Genomic DNA, 20,352 nt, shown 5'->3' on the forward strand with positions numbered 1-20,352 from the left:
ATGTGTGTCTGGATTTCCTGTGTCTCACCTTCTGAAGCAGAGTTATACAATATAAAGTGAAGGAGGTGAATCTACCCAGTAGGTTAAACAGCAGCTGTTGCCCACTCTTATTGGATGTTAAGCCTGAATGCTGCTTATAGCTGACTTTGCCCCATGATCAAGTTTGTTCTAGTGATTTTTAGAATGATTCAGAAAGCTCGGAGCTCTTCACTTTCATTTGGATATCAGTGAAAAGCATCCTTTCTTGCTCCTCACCTTGCTGAAAATACTGTTTTGTATTAACAATCTTAAAACTACCTTAAGACTGAGATATTTCAAATCACTAATGACATCTTTATGAAAGAGGAAGCTAAATCTTAAATGGGTTTAGTGTGTGTTTATTGCTTTCTCAGTTGCTCAGAGATAATTCAAATTAAAGGGAAAACTAATTTCACTTGTATGAGACTTTTTACTAAGCAGCCACTGATGAGCTTCTGCTGTTTACTGCTCATTCAGAACTGCTGCCTAAACAGTGGCTGCATCACCTCTGTCTGTCTGGCACCAATCAATAATTGCCTTCTCTCCTGAGCTTCCCTGCCTTCCTCCATATCCTCAGTGCAACTTTTTGCCCTATCTTCACCTTTCTCTCATCAGCTCCTTGCACTCTGACACCTCAGATATGCATATACTCAGCGTGTGCTTTAAAGGCCATCCTTGGTATCCAAACAAACCTGACATGTGCAGAACAGACCTCTGTGTTATCTTATGAAAGGAATCCGCTGCCTTTTATCTTCTTCTTCTTTTTACCTAATGGATCACTTGGAAAAATAAGTGGCACTTTTAGTGTCCATTAACTCTCACTTAACTGATGCTAGACTGCACTTGAGCACCTATGGATGCACTTGCGAGAGCCATGTTAATACCAGGTGAATTAATTAGAAGTTGGACTGCCACTTCCAATGTAAAATGAATTCATAATAATGGGAAATCTAAAATAAAGGCTCACCTAAAAATACTTGGTACCACGTTAAGTATCCATTAATGCAATGGAATGACACTCAGGCTTCTGCAAAGAGAAACAAAGTCCCATGAAGGAGGGTGCCACCACGAACCTCTGAGCAGAACATCTGTAATATGAACATGGGAGTTCAGCCCCTACCTGTGGTCACGTGTTGGGGCAGAAATTAATATGACACTTCCCTGCTTACAGGTGTTGATAAATATAAATCACACCAAAAGTTTCCTTTGAATTTTCAGATTTTCTCCTTTAAGAAAAAAAGGCTCATTTCTGTTTCTTCTTTTTTCCAGATAACGCTGTTGCAAAGGATGGAAAAGGCTCAGAGGTGATGCAGTGGCTTCAGAGGTCCCAGCGGTGCTGACCTATCCTTGCCCCACGTGGAGCTGCCGAGCATCGTGCAGCTCTTGGTGCTGCTGCTGTGTGCACACAGGTGCCAGCTGTGCCAAACCTTCTGCTGTCCCTTCATCATACCACACGTCCCCTCATTAAAAAACAACAGTGCAGCAAAACACAACAAGCAGTGTTAAAAATGCGTTGCAGATGTGGTAGTGACTCCCTGTTGCAATAGGCAGATGACTATTTTTTCCTTGTTTCTATCCTATTATTGGGTCCAGCTGAGACCACGGTTTTACATGTAACTACAGTGTCCAAGCCCTGCAGGTCAGAAACTGGTGAAACTTCAGAAATCTGAAGAGACGAAGAAACTTGTTCAGCAGCACGTGGTGCAAGCAGCGCCCTTCCCATCTCCCAGACACCCCAACACATGGAGGCTGAACCATCCTGCTGTAGTTCTGTGCCACAGAGATCATTTTGCTCTCAAACCCCGAACCACTTTTGTTCTTCAAGAGCTCTTTTATTTCTCTCTCTCTCTTCTGGTGTTGCTCGTATTTTCCCCTCTCATTAATTATGCAGATGTGCTAGGGGCCATGTGCTTTGCCACATCACAAAGGAAACCACAGGCCTTCAGATCAGAGGAGCTGCCAGATGTCCTCGCCTGGCAGAGCACTGTATGAGGGTCATGGCTAACAGAGCAGGCTTTCCTGCATCCATGGGGCACGGTGGGGACAGCACCCAGCAAAGGGGCCACAGAGGAAACAAGCTTAGTGCAAGCACGGAGTAATACCTGTGGATTGCCCGAGTTCACTGCTGGGATCTTTTTTCCCCCTTTAATTGAGGCACTAACACCCAGAATTTCTTAAGACCAGAGCTGCCCATCTGTGCTTTGGTTGAACATCACCTTATTTCCTGACAAGCCCTTTGCCCCTTGGTGCAGTTTGCAATTTCAAGTCCAGAACTCAGACCTTCAGGACTGTTCCTGCTTGGGAAAATGTTCTGTTAGTGTGTGGTTCACTTTGTTCTTATGTAGTCCATTCTTTGGAGTGTCAGTAAGAGTTATTAATGGCAACGGCTTTGAAGTCATCGTTTCCTTCAGGTACCCGCTCAAGACCAGGCTGCATGTTGTCTCCTTTGGCAATGTCTCCAGCAGTTCTGTTAGGGAGGCTTTTTCTTTTGAACTTGTAGAAATGGCAGAGAGAAATGGTTGGTTTCATGTTTGGGACTGTGCTTATTTATCTTTTCTGCCTTCAGAAGGGTGACTTAAGATTTATTTTTTGCTGGAGGAAGCAGGTCCCAGCAAGGCCTCTGCAAGAATGGCTTGAGAGTACAGGTCCCACATGTGGAGGGGCAGGGAGAGGGAAGAAAGCAACGATGCTATTTCTCTCTCTCAAAAGAAACACCAAGAGGAAGGCCAGCCACTACATATCCAGCTGTTATCTCTGATCTTGCTGCTATTCTTTAACTGTTTTCTTTCATGTTGTTGAGATTTGTGATCAGCAGACACATGATTAACATAGGAGCACAAAGTTTCCTTTCTGTCGCTGGTCTCTGGATCCAGATTTCTACTCTGGTAAAAGCAGAAATCATCATCAAAATAACAATTGGGGTTCTGCCCGTGTGCTTCTGGCTCTGCTTATCCTTGGCTTAGCTGGATAATTGTATTCAAGCATCAGCAACAGATACCCAATGGGTAGTCTTTGATACGGGAGTAAAGGATCCATAGCAGTTCAGGCACCCTTGGAAACTGTGCTCTCCCTCCTCTAAATCCTGATAACTTTGTCCTTAGTTACATTTATCCAAGGTTTACATTAAACAGATTATAATTCCAAATTCTTAATTTTCAAGGCAAAGGTGAATGGCTCATAGCAAACGTATTTGCAAACCCACCCAATGCATGTAAATGCAGGATACCAATTTCAATTATTTGATACATTCATTCTGCCCAAAACAAGCTGAAACCAATGCAATGCTTCAGTAGTCAAAAAAGCAAGGATCAAAAATACATGACTAATATTATAATTGTCTACAAGCATTCCACAGTTTCTAAAGAAGTGAAAAACTGCTCTCTAGGTTAGTTTCTACTGCTCCTGGATATTCCATTGGTGTCTTTTGCTGCTGAACGTGGGATAAATAAAGATCAATCCCCTATCGCCCCTCACAGTCATGTAATCTGTGATCTACAGAACTCTAAAGCAAAGGGAAGTAAGAGAGAATCCTCTGCAAGAGGCAAATAGTGCAAATGATTTCCTTTTCTTGCTGAAAATGGTGCCATGGGAGTTCTATGGCTTGTGCTTAATGGTGCTGCTGATCTCCGTGTAACTTCACTTGGGCCTTTGAACCAACGAGGCCTTTTCTCTCTCACTCAGAACCTGTAACTTTGTGTAGCTTTAAGGAGCAAAAACCTCTTCATTTTCATGTGTCAGCCTTAAAGAACACCGCAGTCTCGTTGGGAAGCTTTCTCCTCCCTTATACCTCAACAGCACACCTAGGAAATCAATGATTTGACAGCAAATCATTAAAACTTCCAAACCATCACAAGTCGAGGAGGACAGAACCCTCCCCCTTGCTCCCCGGTCCCGTGGCCCATTGCTCTGCCGGGGCGATGGGCCCTGCCACCTGCTTTGCAACAGGGCAACCAGCAGCAGCTGCAGCCGCTTTGTAAAGGAGCACGTGCTGGGTAAGGCAGGTCTGTTCTGAGCTATAAGCAGAGTGCTGTTGGGTTTGAGAAGGTTTTCTCTCAAGTTTGTTGTTCTGTGGTAAGTACATAACATTGTTTTTGTTGCTAATGAGGAAAAGAGATGTGTTTTTTTTAATAGGTAGATGTTGCAAAATGCTGTAAGCTCTGCTTTGGTTCAGCGTTCTGCTTTGGCCTTCCCAGCTATGCAGTGGTAGGGCAGGTTGCTGTGTGCCAACACCAGCGAGCCTGGGAGGAGTTCTCAGTTGCTTTGCACAGCTTTGTCTTTTGATGTTGTTGGTGCAGAGGTGTTGGAATAAAATATCATGATGGTCACATCAAGCTGCTATTCCAGCCTATTTCTCTAGGGCAAGTGAGCTGGAAAACCAAGAAAGGATCCATCTTGTTGTAGACTTTTTTTTCCTTCCCTCTGTGTGAGACTACTGGGAAGCGCTGCTGCAGTTCTGTGTTGGTGTGGGCTTGGACCTGATGATGAGAGATGAGTGTGAGCTGAATGTAACTTGTATCAGCTATTTCAGCTTTAGTTGCTCCTGGCTAAGTTTCGGTTATTTATCAGGGTAGTTTGTCTGCCGAAGGGACATCTGTTTGTCACCTTAGCTTCTCCCCTTAGTTTCTCCTGTGCTAGGAGAAGAGGCTGAGGTTGTCAGCCACCTAAAGGCTTTCAGCATGCAACAGATTGAATTCACTCAGTTAAGCGTTTCTCGAGTTTTCCAGTGCAGGCTAAAAACTGTAAATGATGGAGGAACTGAGACAGTGGGTGTGAGTGAAGAGGGAGGAACAAAACTGTGATGTCTCCCAGATGTTAAAGAAATTTCTGTGCAGCTGAACAAAGGTGCTGTCTGTCCAATATCATTTCTATTCAAAACCTTCAATATTGCAGCTGACGGCAGAAAATGTGCAGTAAAACATGGGGAGGCCACTGGGTAATATCCACTGTAAAGTGTTAATTGCCTATTGAGGCTGTAAACTATGTCAATATGCCTGGATCTGAGTTATTGACAGACTCCTATTTATTCCAGCCTCACAAAGCTGGGCTCTTTAGAACTGGGCTCTAATCAGTCATGCTTTACTGGTCCCACCAAGAAGCACCAGTCAATAAACACGCTTGCTGCCTTAACCCTTTGAAGTTTGTAAAATTACAAGTGGGATTGATAACATTGATTTGGGGAGAACAACTGACAGTGGAAACCCTTTGGAAATAAAAGCTGCCTGTGGTAAATGACACCTCCTCTGGAGCAATGGTTGTTCTGGGTCTGTGGGCTGAATCTCAGCTCTGTTGTCCTGCCAGCACCTGAGGCCTGAGCTGGAGGAAGGAGGAACTGCATATCCATGAACTGAAACCCCCAAAGCATTCTGCCTTTCCAGGATCAATGGGTTTCTGAGTCTGAGCTTCCGCATCTCGCGTTATTGCTGCTGAGTGTTGATATGAAGGAGCTGTGGTGGCATTTGAGGTGGGAAAGAAGCATCAAGCAAAGGGCCAAGTGCTGTTCAGTCTGGGCTGGGGGAGGAGGAGGAGAAGGTGATGCTGTGGCTTGACATAGTCTGTAACCAGAAGAGATCCTAGAATCATAGTAGAGAATTAGAAATGAGGCAGAAAACCCTTCCTGTTGCATTTTCGTATTAAATATGTTTGTCCTATAAATGAATCTTGTTTAACTGTTTCCTCCTCAGTCGTTTTTCTTTGATTTTGCTCTTCTTCTAAACTGATGTGATTTCATGCTAAATGTAGGATGCAAGTCTGTCCTTGCTCAGACCCCTCAGCATTCTGGAGTAAGATCCTGCACTGTTGGTTTTTGCAGACCTACAATATGACGTAGCTCCTGGTGCAGGAAAAAAGCATTGGATGGTTCAAGCCTTGTGATACTTCACTGACAAGCTGTGCTGTTTTTTTAAGCCCTGTGCTATGCTTGTTCTTCATGCTAAATGGTGTTTTGATCATTTGTATTATAATAATTCATACTAATTAATTTGTAATTCCTAAATTAAGTGCACATGGGTTTCAAGCAGAGAGGTTACACTCAGGTTAACTATTGATTTTGGTCTTTGCTGTGAAGAAATTTAGATCTCGTGTCTTTCAGATTTAAGACAGCCATCTTGACATCTATTAAGAGAGAGATACAGTTAAGAATCAGATTTTGTGCCTGAAAATATGCTTGCCTGGTGACTTTTGGGATCTGTTCTGCACACAGTACTGCATTCCTTAAGGCACCAACTGCTATACGTGCTGCAATGCCACTCAGCAGTGAATTGGTGCTCTTGCAGATGCTGATATTATTAATGTCTTCTCAAAGAAACTGTGATTTTAAGAAAATCCAAGTTGAGTAGAGTCTCTATGAAATAAACAGCTGTTTTAAATACATATGATGCTTTTGCACCCTGCGGAGTAATGCTTTAAACAACCACTCCCAAACTGCAAAGGAAAATAAGGTGTTTGATTTGTTTTCGCTTCTTTCCAGCCCATTTTCTTTCAATGAATAGATAGAGATTTTAACAACTTAATCATTCTGGTGGACTTGGAAGGAATTTGGCTGGATGCTACTGGCAAACTCCTCAAACCTGAGGCTGGAGGTGCCACAGTCCGTGTGTTCTGGATCGAAGGGACAGAAGGCAGCTGCTCATGGTTATGGATAGCTGGACGTATAGAGTGCTCTGAGCATCAGAAACAGTTTCCAACCATGTAGAAAGAAGAGTTTCCTTGAACATGGTCACAATCTCATGTTGCTCTTGTGCCTATAGGAGTATGAATTCTGGAGTGGGGGGAAAGATAAGATTTTGCAGTAAATGTTCCCATTTGCAATAAGCACGATAGATTTATCCTTTATTTCCTTTTCCCTCTATTCGATGGAGAGGAGTTCGATTACTTTTGGATACGTTTTCTTTTGCATAACCTTTTCATGCACTGTGTTTTGAGCGATGTGACCACTAGAGAGCAGACTTAGCCTAGTAACAGGAATTAATTAGTTCTTGGCCTCTTCATTTCCTCCTGTCCCCTTTCCCCTCCCCCTGAATACACAGGCAGAGGGGGTTTGGGTGGCTCTGAGCTTGCCTCCAATGCTGTGCAATCTTAGGCCTAATTAAAACGCCGCAGACGGCCTGAACCCCGCATTAAAATTTGATGAGGAATTGATCAGCCAAGCAAACAGGAAATTTAGCTGTGTGAGTGAAGGTAATGTTTGCTCAAATGTGTAATGAGGTCCATGGGGAATATTTATGGGGACCTCAGTGACAGTTTCAGCAGTTCCTTCTCCTTGAAGTCATCTTCCCTACCTGCCCTCTCTGTTATGAGGCTGTAGGTAGAAGGGAATCCAACACCGCGTCAGCCGGGCGGTGGAAAATGGTCTGTGTGTGGCTGCGATGGTGCCATGGAAAGGTCTGCAAGAGGAGCTGTGAAACTGCAACCTGACTTCTTTAAAAACATCAGTGGCTCCATAATGTAAGGAGTTGTGTAGCACAATTGCTGGTGGAACTCCTTGCAGCGTGTTAGAAAGCAAACCTGCCCCCTAAAAGGGTCAGGTGTTGTGTTACAGCAGATGCTACCTTTATCTCCATGGACTGCAGGATAAGCTATACATGCTGTCAGCACAGGTATTTGGAGGCAAGGCGGTACGTTCACAGGGTAGGGAGCAATGCCCTCCTCAGCACATCTTATCTATTTCTAATAATCAGTAAAAGTGTAAATGCCTTCTACTTGCAGCAAACAGATAAATTTACATGCTTCTTATTTATCACTACTCTGTCAAACATAAATCAGCATGAGAGAGTCTTAACCTAAGCTGTTACTGACGGGTAAGATCACCCTCACACCTGTATCTGCAAGTCACTGCTGTTGCCCTCAGCTCCTGGCAGAGGCTTTGCAAAGATGTAGGGCTCTGCATTCAGGGCTCACACAGGCCCCGAGCTGCAGATGTGCTCGTCCCAGCCGTAGGACTTCCTGTGGTTCCTTCTTGTACCACTCGTGGCTACTTTTGACTGGTTGCAATTAAAGTTGAAGCTGACACTGTAAGGACTTGGAGCGAAAAGCAGAAGGATGGGCAGCCAACAGTCTGTGCCCAGTGGAACAAAGTAGGAAGGAGATATGATGGGTGTCTTGGTGTGAGCCCTGCAGATGGGTGAACATGGTGGTTGCAAGCCAGTGCTTTGCTTTCTAATGCAGCCGAGCTGTTCAACCTTGTGGCTTATCTGGTCTGCACTGTGTGAAGATGAATTGTCTTGGGCCACATTGAAGAGCAGAAAGGACCCCATAATAAATGAAAAGGGAACACTTTGCTACTGAAAGGGAAAGGGGGCCTCATAGAAACCAAAGCAAAGGGTACTTACAGATAGATTATTTTGAGGGGGCAGAGGGGGAACAAATCATCATATACAACATTATATATGGTTTATATAAGTAATACAATTTATTTAGTGTATTGTTTAAATAAAAACTGGGAAAGATACAAGATCATAAAACTGTTGGGATACCAGACCTTGTATTTCTGAAAGAAATGCATTGGTCTGGTTTGGTGACAGTGGCTGCCATTCCCAGTAAGGCCATGTTTGGTTGTTGTGAGTGACGGGTGTGCACTGGGGCCAAACTGAGATTCACTGCCATGATTGCAGGGGATGGCTGCAGGATGGGGTGGGTTGTTTGCAGGTTGGGATAGGAAAGGGAAGCTGCTTACAGTGACGGTGGGAATTTCCGTCACTGAATGCAGCATGAGAAGTTGGCAGAGCTGTAGGATTTCTTCTGCCAATAAAATCCAGGTAGGTTTGCTTAGTCCAAAGCATGTGTGTGGTGGCTTTCGCTGTATACATCTTCTAGGTGTTGCAGCAACAGCAGGGATGGATTAGTGCAAGAGAGGGTGATTTTTCTTCCATTCTGGTGGCAAAAATCGAGGGGAGCTGTATGTCCCATTTCAGGTGCACTCTAATTTCTTGACAGTGCCCAGCACCCTGTGCACCCTGTGTGTGGCAGGAGGGCGATCCCAGCCCTGTGCTCGTGGTGGTGATGTTCAGCTCCTCGATCTCTCAGCCGCTGTTGGCTGTGCTCTGTGCAGTGTGCGGCTCTGTGGTACCGGCAGCCCTGTCCTGGGCACTGTGTGCTGAGCAAGGCTGATGAGCAGGGAGCGGAAGGATGAGCTGGAGCTGCCGGTATGTTGTCCAGCGCGGTGCAGGGCAGTGATGCTGAGCGAGAGCTGAGGCCAAGAGCTGTGCAGCGCCTCAGCCTCTCTCCCGGCCGCGCTTTCCGTCCCCGTTGCCGTTCCTGGCTGAGGTTGGGCCGCCCGCTCACACCTGGGGCCCGTCGTGGCGCCGCGCGTGGTCTCCGGCGGCCATCCGCCGCTCCTGGGCCACCCGCCTCAGCCATTCCCCATCCTCTTCTTCGCGGGGTGGCTCCTCGAAGCGGCTGCGCTGGTTGGGGTCCCCGTGCCAGGAGTTGCTGCGCACCAGCGGGCGGGGGGGCCTGGAGGGGCTGCGCTGCGTGCGCCGTGCTGGGACGCTGCGGGAGCGATGGGCAGATCTTGATCTCGTCTGCCGCCGCTCCCTGGTGCGCTGCAGCCTTCCCCGGGGCCGGCGGGTCGGGGGGCGACCCGAGGGGCGCCAGCTGAGGCGCAGCATGCCGGTGATTAACCCCCGGCACAGGGGGCAGTTGGGCGTGTTGGCCGTCCAGTGCTGGATGCACTCCCTGCAGAAGATGTGCCTGCAGGGCAGAGCGCGGACGGCATCCTCCATGGGGCCCAGGCAGATGGGGCACGGCTCCTCGTGGGCCTCTGCCGGCCACGTCCATGTCTCCCTCCTCCTCCGGTTGGAAGCCGCCTCCCGGCTCATGGCTGCGGCTGCCCTGGCGCTGTGTGGCTCCAAGGATGGATTTGGGTGAAGCTGCCTCTTGTAGAGCAGTCAGCAGCCTCCGGGCCTCAGCGCCTGTCAGGCGTCCTACCTGTGGCAGACAGCTCGTGTGCCACCGGCAGGAGCTCTGAGCTCTGGGGATCCTCCAATGGGATCCTCAGTGACTCGCAGTCCTCTCGCAGGACTCTGATGTCTCTCGCACTGGCAAGGTCTCAGTGTCTCGTGCTCCCACAGGAGATGTTCACACCTCGAGAGTCGCCAGCAAGACTCAATGCGGGCTGGGCCCGCTGGCTATGGGTAGGCACCCGGCCCACTGTGAGGTCACGGGGCCACTGTGACCCTGCGCTGCCATCACAGACTGCACAGATAGGTGGAGGTTTGCTGTCCGGTGGTTGTGGTGTTGATATTTGTGGCGTTTTCCAGCCAGAGTCCACCCAAGGGCTTTCACTGGGACATTTTCACTAACAGTGAGAATAAATCATCTATTGAAGCTAGAAATGTAACAGATTTGTGGATGTTGTTGCTCAGTGCTGTAGCTGTGATCGTGCTGGTATTTGGTAGCAGTGCTAGCAAAGCAAATGCTATCATGGGTGTTTTTCAGCAGGAAGTGAAGGGGCAGTGCTTACCAAGAAGGGATCCCTGTCTTGGTGGGGAAAGAGCAGTCCAGCTTCTCTGTTTCTCTTGTCTCCTTAATCTCTCATCCCGCCCCTCCTCTGCACCTTCCAGGACTTTCACTCACGTCCCAACCTTCTCTCTTCCCTTTTTGGATGGCTTTTAACATGACTTGGGTGGAGGGTTGTGAACATCAGACTCATGTTTATAGCTTGTTCTTATTGGAGTGTGTCGTACTACTTGGGAATATGAACTTTGATATTAAACTTCTGCCTCCTGCATATCAGTTGTTAGCCATCAGTTCTCCTGTCTTGTTTGTTGGTGGGTTGTGGGGGGAATATTTTCTTTCCTCTCCCTTTTCTGTCCAGTGTACTTTGGTAGCATCTCTTAGTCTGCAAGGCCCTTGCCAACGTTGCTTCCATGGGGCTTTTCTGCAGGGCTGCTTTCCTGCTGGTCATTCTTCACGTGCCCTGTTGCCTCAGGTTGTTCCTCTCCAAGGGCAGGACTTTGCCCTTCCACTTGGTACAATCTTGAGATTCCCCTCAAGCCATTTCTGCAGCCCGTCCGGCTCCCTCCGGATGGCTGCACGGCCTTCTGCTGCATCAGCTGCTCCTCCCAGTTTGGGATCCTGCGTTGCCCTGTGAGGGTACGCTGTGTTCCGTCACCCAGAGCATCCTTGGGGCTCTTCTATGGGACTGGACCCACTTTTGTCCCCTGTGAAGATGCCAACAGGGTGGCTCCAGTTCTCCCACATTCAGGCAGAGCAGCAGAGGTATAGAGATGTGAGGAGGAACAGATGAATCTGCTTTGCATTGGCTGCATGTTGCCTTGAGTCATTTTCCAGGTGCAGGTGAAGTTGCTTCATGGCACAGGTACTACTGTCCCCCAAACACCTACAGTTGCTGATGGCCCTGCTAGCGTGTAAACATCTCATGCTGCCGTCTGAGTGTGGTCACTCAGCTTGCATCCCTGTCTCAGAGCTTCGTTTCCCTTCCTCAGGATCTGGCCTCATGTCAGGAACTCGTGTTTCACTCCTCTATCTTGTACATGTGAATTGCTACGTATTAACAGCCTGAGGCTTCAATATTCCAATCCCAACAGACTTCCCTGGTAACAATTCTAAGCAGAACTGCTTCTCTCTGTATTCTTGGGCTCATGTCATGGCTTAGGTTGGAAAGGACCTTAAAGCCCACTCACTTCCAGCCCTTTGCCATGGCCAGGGTTTCCGTGCAGCTGCTCAGGCATCACGGGCTCCATCCAACTTGGCCTTGGAAGCCTTTGGGGTTGGGGCACCCACACTTCTCTGGGCAGCAGTGCCAGGGCCTCACCGCCCTCTGAGTAAAGAAATTTCCCTTTGTGTGAAACCTGATTGTCCCTTGTTTTGCTTAAAAACCTTTCCACTTGTCCTGTCTCTGTCTGACAGTGGTAAATGTTGCTCTCCATCCTGTTAAGCTCCCTTTAAAAACTGGTAGACTTAGAATCCAGAACCAAGAGGTGTGACATTTGCTTGTAAGCATATCTGTGTGCAGGCTGACTGCCTGCATGGGCAGGTGAGCCTTACAGGCAGTAATGAGCTGCTTGTTGGGGCAGAGTCACTGCCATGAAGGCAGGGGATGGCTGCAGGATGGGCTGGGCTGTGTGGCTGTGGGTTGCAATGCAAAAGGGAAGCTGTTTACAGCAATGGTGCGAATTACTGTCACTGAATTGTCTGTGTGCTGCTGCACAAAGCCATGTGCACACCAAACCCGCTCTGTCTTCAGCATGGTGCTACACTGTGCCATTTCAGTGTGTGTATTTAATTCAAGAGCAGCTGTATTTACTTCCTGTCTGCAGCAGATTAGAAAAGTTGAGGCCTGGCAAACCAATCCCACTGCAGCCTGCCTCTGGTGGGAGCTCCGGCCACCCGGCCTCGTTTGTTTGCACAGGAGAAGTGTTGTAGAAACCAAAAAGTGTGCTTGAAGTTGAATCTGATCATTTGTGTTGTAGCTGGGGGTCACATGTTGTCATCCAGCTTAATGTCCGTTACCAAACGTGCTGCTTCCAGCCTCGCTGACACTTTGGCTTATGAGATGTGGCATTGAACAAAACACTGGAATTGCTGGGAGCTGCCGACTGACTTGGGTTGGAAGGGACCCTGGGATGCCTGTTGTCTGTGGTGCCCCGTAGACTCGTGCACGTTCAGTCTTATCAGGTACCTGTGGCAGCCTCTGCTATGGCCGTGCCAAGTCCACCTCCCTGGCAGCCCCACACTGCCCTGCTTGCAGCAGCAGCCCCAACAGGGCAACAGCAGGCGGAGAGCTGGCACCCAACACGGGGGCTCTGGGCATAGGGGAGAGATGGGCACCAGGGAAGGGTTCCTACTGGAGGAGTTGAGTCTGATGGTCTGATGGTGTTGAGATTAACCAACTCTAAGCAGGCCATTTTACATAGAGTGCTGGCACCCAGTTCGGTGTTATCCATCTGAGGGTTTGGAGTCTCAGTGTTCTGGGAGTAAAGTGCTGAAAAGCTGTGGCACCTGGGTGTCTGAATCATTTTCTTTTTGACAGTCTTAGGCTGTTCTGTTCCTAGCCGTCAAAGTCACGGTGGTGGATCTGACTGGATGGAGTTGCATCACAAAGCAGGGGTCAGCCTAAGCAGCATGAGAGATCTTTTCAGTTTGTTTGTTTATCATTTGCAATTAAATGTCGTTGTACCTCACAGCAGTGGCAAGTCGTCAAAGTAGGGAGGAGAGATGATGGGTGTCTTGGTGTAAGCCCTGCAGATGGGTGAACAGGGTGGTTGCAAGCCAGTGCTTTGCTTTCTAGTGCAACAGAGCTGTTCAACCTTATGGCATATCTGGTTTGCACTGTGTGAAGATGAATTGTCATGGGCCACAATGAAGAGCCGAAAGGACCCCATAATAAATGTAAAGGGAGCACTTTGCTACTGAAAGGGAAAGGGGGCCTCATAGAAACCAAAGCAAAGGGTAGTTACAGGTAGTTTATGTTGATGGGGCAGAGGGGGAACAAATCATCATATACAACATTATATATGGTTTATATGAGTAATACAATTTATTTAGTTGTTTTTTTAAATAAAAACTGGGAAAGATACAAGATCATAAAACTGTTAGGATACCAGACCTTGTATTTCTGAAAGAAATGCATTGGTCTGGTTTGGTGACAGTGGTTGCCATTCCCAGTAAGGCCATTTTTGGTTGTTGTGAGTGACGGGTGTGCACTGGGGCCAAACTGAGATTCACTGCCATGATGGCAGGGGATGGCTGCAAATTTCACTCCTGCTCCATCATCGTTCTTAGTGACGTTCTTTATGATTAGGCTGTGAGTAGTTTGGGTTCTCTTGATGATGCAGGTCTCGCTTTCCTGTAAGACTTTACTATTGAGTAGTATTTGGTTTAATACTGGGTGATAAGGAGGTTATCAGGAGTACCCAGCATGGGTTCACCAAGGGTAGGTCGTGCTCGACCAACCTGGTGGCCTTTTATGAAGATGTCACTAGCTGAGTGGACGGGGGGAGAGCAGTAGATGTAGTCTACCTTGATTTCAGTAAGGCTTTTGATACTGTCCCCCATGACATCCTTATAACAAAGCTGAGGAAATATGGGATAGATGAGCGGAAAGTGAAGTGGGTCGAGAATTGGCTGACTGGCAGAGCGCAGAGAGTTGTCCTTGGTGGTAGGGTGTCTGGCTGGAGGCCTGTAACTAGCGGCATCCCTGAGGGGTTTGTAATGGCTCCAGTCTTGTTCAACGTCTTCATCAATGACCTTGATGAGGGGATAGTGACCACCCTCAGCAAGTTTGCTGATGACACGAAGTTGGGAGGATTGGCTGACACGCCTGAAGGCTGTGCTGCCATTCAGCGGGACCTGGACAGGCTGGAGAGCTGGGCAGTAAGAAACCAGATGAGGGTCAACAAAAGCAAAGAGTCTTGCACCTAGGGAGAAATAATCGCATGCACCAGTGCAGGCTGGGGGAAGAGCTGCTGGAGAGGAGCTCTGCTGAGAGGGACCTGGGCGTCCTGGTGGACGACAGATTGACCATGAGCCAGCAGTGTGCCCTTGTAGCCAAAAAAGCCAATGGCATACTGGGGTGCATTAAAAAGAGTGTGTCCAGCAGGTCGAAGGAGGTGATCCTCCCCCTCTACTCTGCCCTGGTGAGGCCTCATCTGGAATATTGTGTCCAGTTCTGGGCTCTCCAGTACAAAAAAGACAGGGATCTCTTGGAAAGAGTCCAGCGGAGGGTCACAAAGATGGTGAAGGGCCTGGAGCATCTCCCCTATGAGGAGAGACTAAGTGAACTGGGTCTGTTTAGCCTTGAAAAAAGAAGGCTGAGAGGGGACTTGATCCAGGTTTATAAATACCTGAAGTGTGGGAGCCATAGTGGTGAGTCTGGTCTCTTTTCAGTAGTGCGTGGGGACAGGACTAGGAGTAACGGGCTGAAACTTCAGCATAGGAAGTTCCGCATTAATGTGTGCAAGAACTTCTTTACGGTGAGGGTGATGGAGCACTGGATCAGGCTGCCCAGGGAGGTGGTGGAGTCTCCTTCTCTGGAGATATTCAAGACCCACCTGGACGCCGAGCTGTGCAACATGGTGTAGGGAGCCTGCTTCTGCAGGGGGGTTGGACTCGATGATCTCTAGAGGTCCCTTCCAACCCCTACAATTCTGTGATTCTGTGATGAAGCTGCAGGTCCAGTTCTCTTCCTTTCAAGTTCTTTCTCCCATTTTTGTCCAATTCTTTGTCCTTTTAAGTTTCTTATTCCAATTTTTTTGTCCAATTCTTTTCCTTTTTACTTTCTTAATACAATTATTTTCTCTATTTTTTGTCTAATCCTTTGTCCGATTTGTGTACATTTTGTGTCCATTTTTTGTCTTTTTGCCCCTGCCCTACATAATTACCTCACCTGGTGCCTATGCCAATTTTACTGTGGTCAGAATGCCCTTGTCTCAAGTTTACACTGTTCAGAAGCTTTCTTTGTGAAAGGCAATTTTTCCTATGCTACATACAGAAATACTGACAATTTATGCTGCAAAAACACAACCTACCTCTCACACCTGGAATCTATTACTCAGGGACGCTGTAGGGGACGCTGCACAGGTTGGCAGTATTGTGTGGAGCTTGGGGGAAGACGCTTCCTTCTGCTCTGAGCAGATACGAGGGCCCAGCCCCCTTCCTCTCGTGGGCTGTCTAGGTCTCTGACCTGCAGCTGAGCAGCTGGATTGGCTCCTCCCACTCGCGGGGACTTAGGATGAGGCTGTTTGTCTGAGGTGGAAGTAGGCTCACACCTCCCCCTACCTGTCTCCCTCAGAGATTCCCAAGAGCTCCTCAGGCGGCTGATTTCTTGCAGCAGCCTGGCCATCTGCTCCAGCAGCTCCTTGAGCAGGGTACACCGGCAACCAGGTTCTTTTAACTTAACTAGCTCGTAGGTATGGTGAGATGTTTCCTTTATTGCCATCTAAATGGAAATCACAATGAGATGGATGGCCTGCTGCTGTTCTTCTCCAGTGCCAGAGAAGTCCACGTAGCCCAGCACTGTGGGAGGCGGTTCCTCCCAACACCGCTTCAATCCACTTTGCCCAGCCTCCATTTTGTGCTGGGGCCAGAAGGCCGCACTGCCCCACAGCGCAGAAGGCCACTGCCCCACCCTCCATGATGTGCAGGGGGCACAGGGTCTCACTGCCCCATAGCGTTCAAGGCCACTGCCCCGCCCTCAATTATGAGCTGGGCCAGAAGGCCCCACTGTCCAATAGCACTGAAGGTCACTGCCCCGCCCTCCATTATGAGCTGGGCCAGCACACAGCACAGAAGGTGCTGGCGCAGCACCCCCAAGGCATTCACTGTCTGCACACCCTTGCGACAGGGACGAGAGGCAGTGGGCGCTACGGGGTCAGGGGCATCTGTCCTTGCAGATCCCACGAGTGAGAGTGATTGTTGGTGGCCTTTGGCTACAGCTTTTGGAAGCTGAAGGTCTATTCAGATTCCCATGGCCATGCTGCGATACATTGCAGGACGGGGACAAGCCAAGTGCAGCCGGCCCTCTCCCCGCCAGGGCCCGGCACAGCCCCCAGCCTGCGCTGTGCAGCAGGAGGAGAACAGCTGGGAGCTGGAGGTGCTGCAGGCCCAGCTGGAGGGCGAGCGGCTCCACTGCCAGGAGCTGCAGCGCCGCTGGGCTGCCGAGAGATGTGAACTGCAGAAGGCGGCAGAGCGGGAGCGGCAGCTGCTGACCGACCAACTGCGCTGTGCCTGGGAGAAGCAGCAGGCCCAGGAAGAGCAGCAGCTGAAGGAGTGGGTGCAGCGGCAGCGGGTGACGGGGACCCGGCAGCTGCTGCTCTGGAAGGAGGCCGAGCTGCGCGCGACAAAGGAGCAGCTGCAGCGTGATTGCGATGCAGCCCTGCGCCAGGCTCGGGAGCTGCAGCAGCAGCTGGCCAAGGTGCTGAGGAACCCCCCCAGCAGCGAGGCGGCCCATGCCCAGCTGCAGGACGTCCTCAGCAAGCTGCGATGCGAAACGGATGGTGAGCAGCCCGCCTGCATCCGCCACCTCCAGCGTCAGCTGGAGCTGGAGAGGAGGCTCTTCACCTTTTACATCGTGGGGAGCTGGGCAGACTTGCTCCGTAACGCAATGTCCTGCTCCCAGGAAAAACAGGGAGCTCTGCACCGCCACCGTGCAGAGCAGGGCTCCAGTCAACCGGCCATGAAGGACGCTCACGTCCAGGTAAGATGACACACTGAGAGAGTGGGGATTGTTCAGCCTGGGGAGGGGAGGCTCTGGAGAAACCACAGAGCGGCCATCCAGTGCCTGAAGGAGAACTGGGGAAAGCTGGAGATGTACTGGTTGTAAGGGAGGGTAGTGATACAACAAAGGACAACGCCCTGAAAGTAGAAGAGGGGAGATCTAGATGAGGTATACGAAGACGGGACACCATGAGGGGGCAGAGGTGCTGGCACAGGCTGCCTAGAGAGGCTGTGGTTGCCACACGCCTGGCAGTGCCCCAGGCCAGGCTGGACGCACCTTTGGGCAACCTGACCTAGTGGAAGTTGTCCCTGCCCTTGGCATGGGCTTGGAATGGGAGAGTCTTGAAGGCCCCTTCCTACACAAACCATTCTGTTATTCTATGATTTTCTGGTTCTAGGTGCCAGAGACAGCCAAGGAAGACCTGGGGCTCCCGGGCAGCCGGCCCTCTCCCCGCCGGGGCCCGGCACAGCCCCCCACCTGCCCTGCGCAGCGGGAGGAGAAGAGGCAGGAGCTGAAGGCACTGCAGGCCCAGCTGGAGGGCGAGCGGCTCCGCTCCCAGGAGCTGCAGCGCCGCTGCGCTGCTGAGAGACGTGAGCAGCAGGAGGCGGCAGAGCGGGAGCGGCAGCTGCTGGCCGACAAACTGCGCTCCAAGTGGGAGCGGGTGCGGGTGTCAAAGCTGCAGCGCCTGCGGGAGCAGAGCCTGAGGCAGTGGCAAGCAGAGATCTGCCAACTGCTGCAGGAGAAGGAGGCCGAGCTGCACCAGATGCAGGAGCTGCTGCAGAAGCGGCGCAACGACACCATCCGCCAGGCATGGCAACTGCAGCGGCAGCTGGTGGAGGCGCTGCTGAGGAGCGACAGCAGCAGAGCGGACCGCAGAATGCAGCAGGAAGTCCAGCGGCAGATCTGCTGGAAGTCCCGTGCAGAGCAGGCTGTGGAGAGCAAGCGCCTCCAGTGTGAGCTGCAGGAGCAGAGAAGACGCTTCCTGCAGTACATCCTAGAGCACGTGGAGGGGCAGCCACGCGTCTTCTTCAACAGGGCCAGGGCCTGCCATCGGGCTGTAACAGAGGTGGGTGTTCAGGCTACAGAGCAACAAGAGGCCTGCCCACCTGAGCGCAGGGAGCAGCAGGAGCAGAACACCCATCTGCTGAGTAAGCTGAAGGAGCTGCAGAGACGGTGCAGCCTCCTTGAAGAGAAGAGCAGAAGCTCTCAGCAGATGTGGGAGGAGGTGGAGTGGCTCAAGGACAAGATGCGTACGCTCTGCCTCCGTACCCAGCAGCTGCTGGAAATAGTCTGGCAGCTCAAGGAGGCCTCTTGTGCATCCAAAGACACCACAGAGAAGGCAGAGGAGGTCAACCATCTGCAGGGACAGCATTTGGAAAAGGAGGCTGCAGAGCAACAAGAGGCCTGCCCACCTGAGCACAGAGAGCAGCAGGAGAAGAACACCCACCTGCTGAGTAAGCTGAAGGAGCTGCAGAGACAGTGCAGCCTCCTTGGAGAGAAGTGCTGCCTGCTGAGGAACAGAAGCTCTCAGCAGATGTGGGAGGAGGTGGAGCGGCTCAAGGACAAGACACGTACGCTCTGCCTCCGTACCCAGCAGCTGCTGGAAATACTCCGGCAGCTCAAGGAGGCCTCTTCTGCATCCAAAGAGGCCACAGAGAAGGCAGAGGACGTCAACCAGCTGCAGGGACAGCATGTGGAAAATGAGGCTGCAGAGCAACAAGAGGCCTGCCCACATGAGCACAGAGAGCAGCAGGAGCAAAACACCCACCTGCTGAGGAAGCTAAAGGAGCTGCATAGACAATGCAGTCTCCTTGGAGAGAAGTGCTGCCTGCTGAGGAGCAGAAGCTCTCAGCAGATGTGGGAGGAGGTGGAGCGGCTCAAGGACAAGACACGTACGCTCTGCCTCCGTACCCAGAAGCTGCTGGAAATAGTCCAGCAGCTCAAGGAGGCCTCTTCTGCATCCAAAGAGGCCACAGAGAAGGCAGAGAAGGTCAACCAGCTGCAGGGACAGCATCTGGAAAAGGAGAATGAGATGGCCAAGGAAGACCCGGGGTTCCCAGGCAGCACCAGCAGCAAGCTGCTGGAGCAGTGCAGCTACCTCCAACAAGCCCTGAGGAACCTGGAGAAGCAGTGCCAGGCCCTGAAGGCCCAGAACCACCTGCTGAGAGAGGGACGCTCTCCAGAAGCGTGCCAGAAGCTGCAGAGTCTCCAGCAGGCCGAAGTCAAGCTTGGAGCGCTCAGCAAGCGCCTGGAGGAAAAATGCACACAGCTCCAGGAGATGGGGAAGAAGCTGAGGCTGCACAGAAATCCCAAACAGGAATGCCCCAATCCCCAGGAAAAGCCGGGGGAGTCAAAAGAGTGGCCAGTGGCAGTCTGCATCTACATTTTCGCAGACCATCACCACCAAAACGAAGCTTCTTAGCTCGTCACAGCTACAAAATCCTTATGAGGGCCCTAATGAGGACCCAGAAAACGAGCTTCCACTGACAGCTGGGCAATACGTTTACATCTGTGGAGACATGGATGAGGATGGCTGGTTTCTGGGAGAGCTGACGGACGGCACAAGAGGACTGGTCCCTTCCAATCTGGTGGAAGAAGTTTCAGATGATGACCTGGATACCACCGTGCCTCCAGGGCTTCGTGATCTCCTGCTGGATACCGATGATGAAGAGAGACCAGGCAGCAGGAGCAGGGGCAGAAAGTGATGGTCACCATCCAGAAATCTGTGTCCGTGTGTTGGCTCAGCCTGGGGGACGCCGAGATTCCTCTCCATAAGACAGCAACATCCCATCAAGATTCCACCTTTCTGGATGAAGGCTACCTCATGCTCCACTTGATGTTCAAGTGGAGTGTGGTCCATCAGCAGGAAGGCCTTAAAAATTCATCCCTTGTAAGACTGAGAATTTATTTTGGACTGGACTAAAACAACAAAAAACAACAAAAAACAACAAAAAACAACAAAAAACACCAAAACAACTTTACAAAATTTATATATTATATATTATTTATATATTATATATATTATATTATTATATAATAATAATATTATAATATATATAATATACATTATATACATAATATATATAATATAATAGATACAATAATAAATAATATTATATTATATATATTATAATATTAAAAAAATACTAATAAAAATA

General features: G+C 49.9%; 1 protein-coding gene across 1 annotated transcript; it reads left to right on the top strand.

Annotated features, from left to right (window-relative positions):
• The first annotated feature begins 9,831 nt into the window (after positions 1-9,831).
• LOC146760260 (uncharacterized) lies at positions 9,832-20,153 on the top strand. Its single transcript, XM_085551393.1, has 5 exons — positions 9,832-9,878; positions 9,974-10,227; positions 10,946-11,109; positions 16,934-17,173; positions 17,592-20,153. The coding sequence occupies exons 1-5, from the start codon at positions 9,832-9,834 to the stop codon at positions 19,614-19,616; spliced, it is 2,730 nt and encodes a 909-aa protein (XP_085407519.1). The 3' UTR covers positions 19,617-20,153.
• Positions 20,154-20,352: the final 199 nt, after the last annotated feature.

The sequence above is a fragment of the Coturnix japonica genome, chromosome 6, assembly GCF_054131305.1.
Source record: "Coturnix japonica strain WE chromosome 6, WE-NBRP24, whole genome shotgun sequence".
Taxonomy (NCBI): Eukaryota; Metazoa; Chordata; class Aves; order Galliformes; family Phasianidae; genus Coturnix; species Coturnix japonica.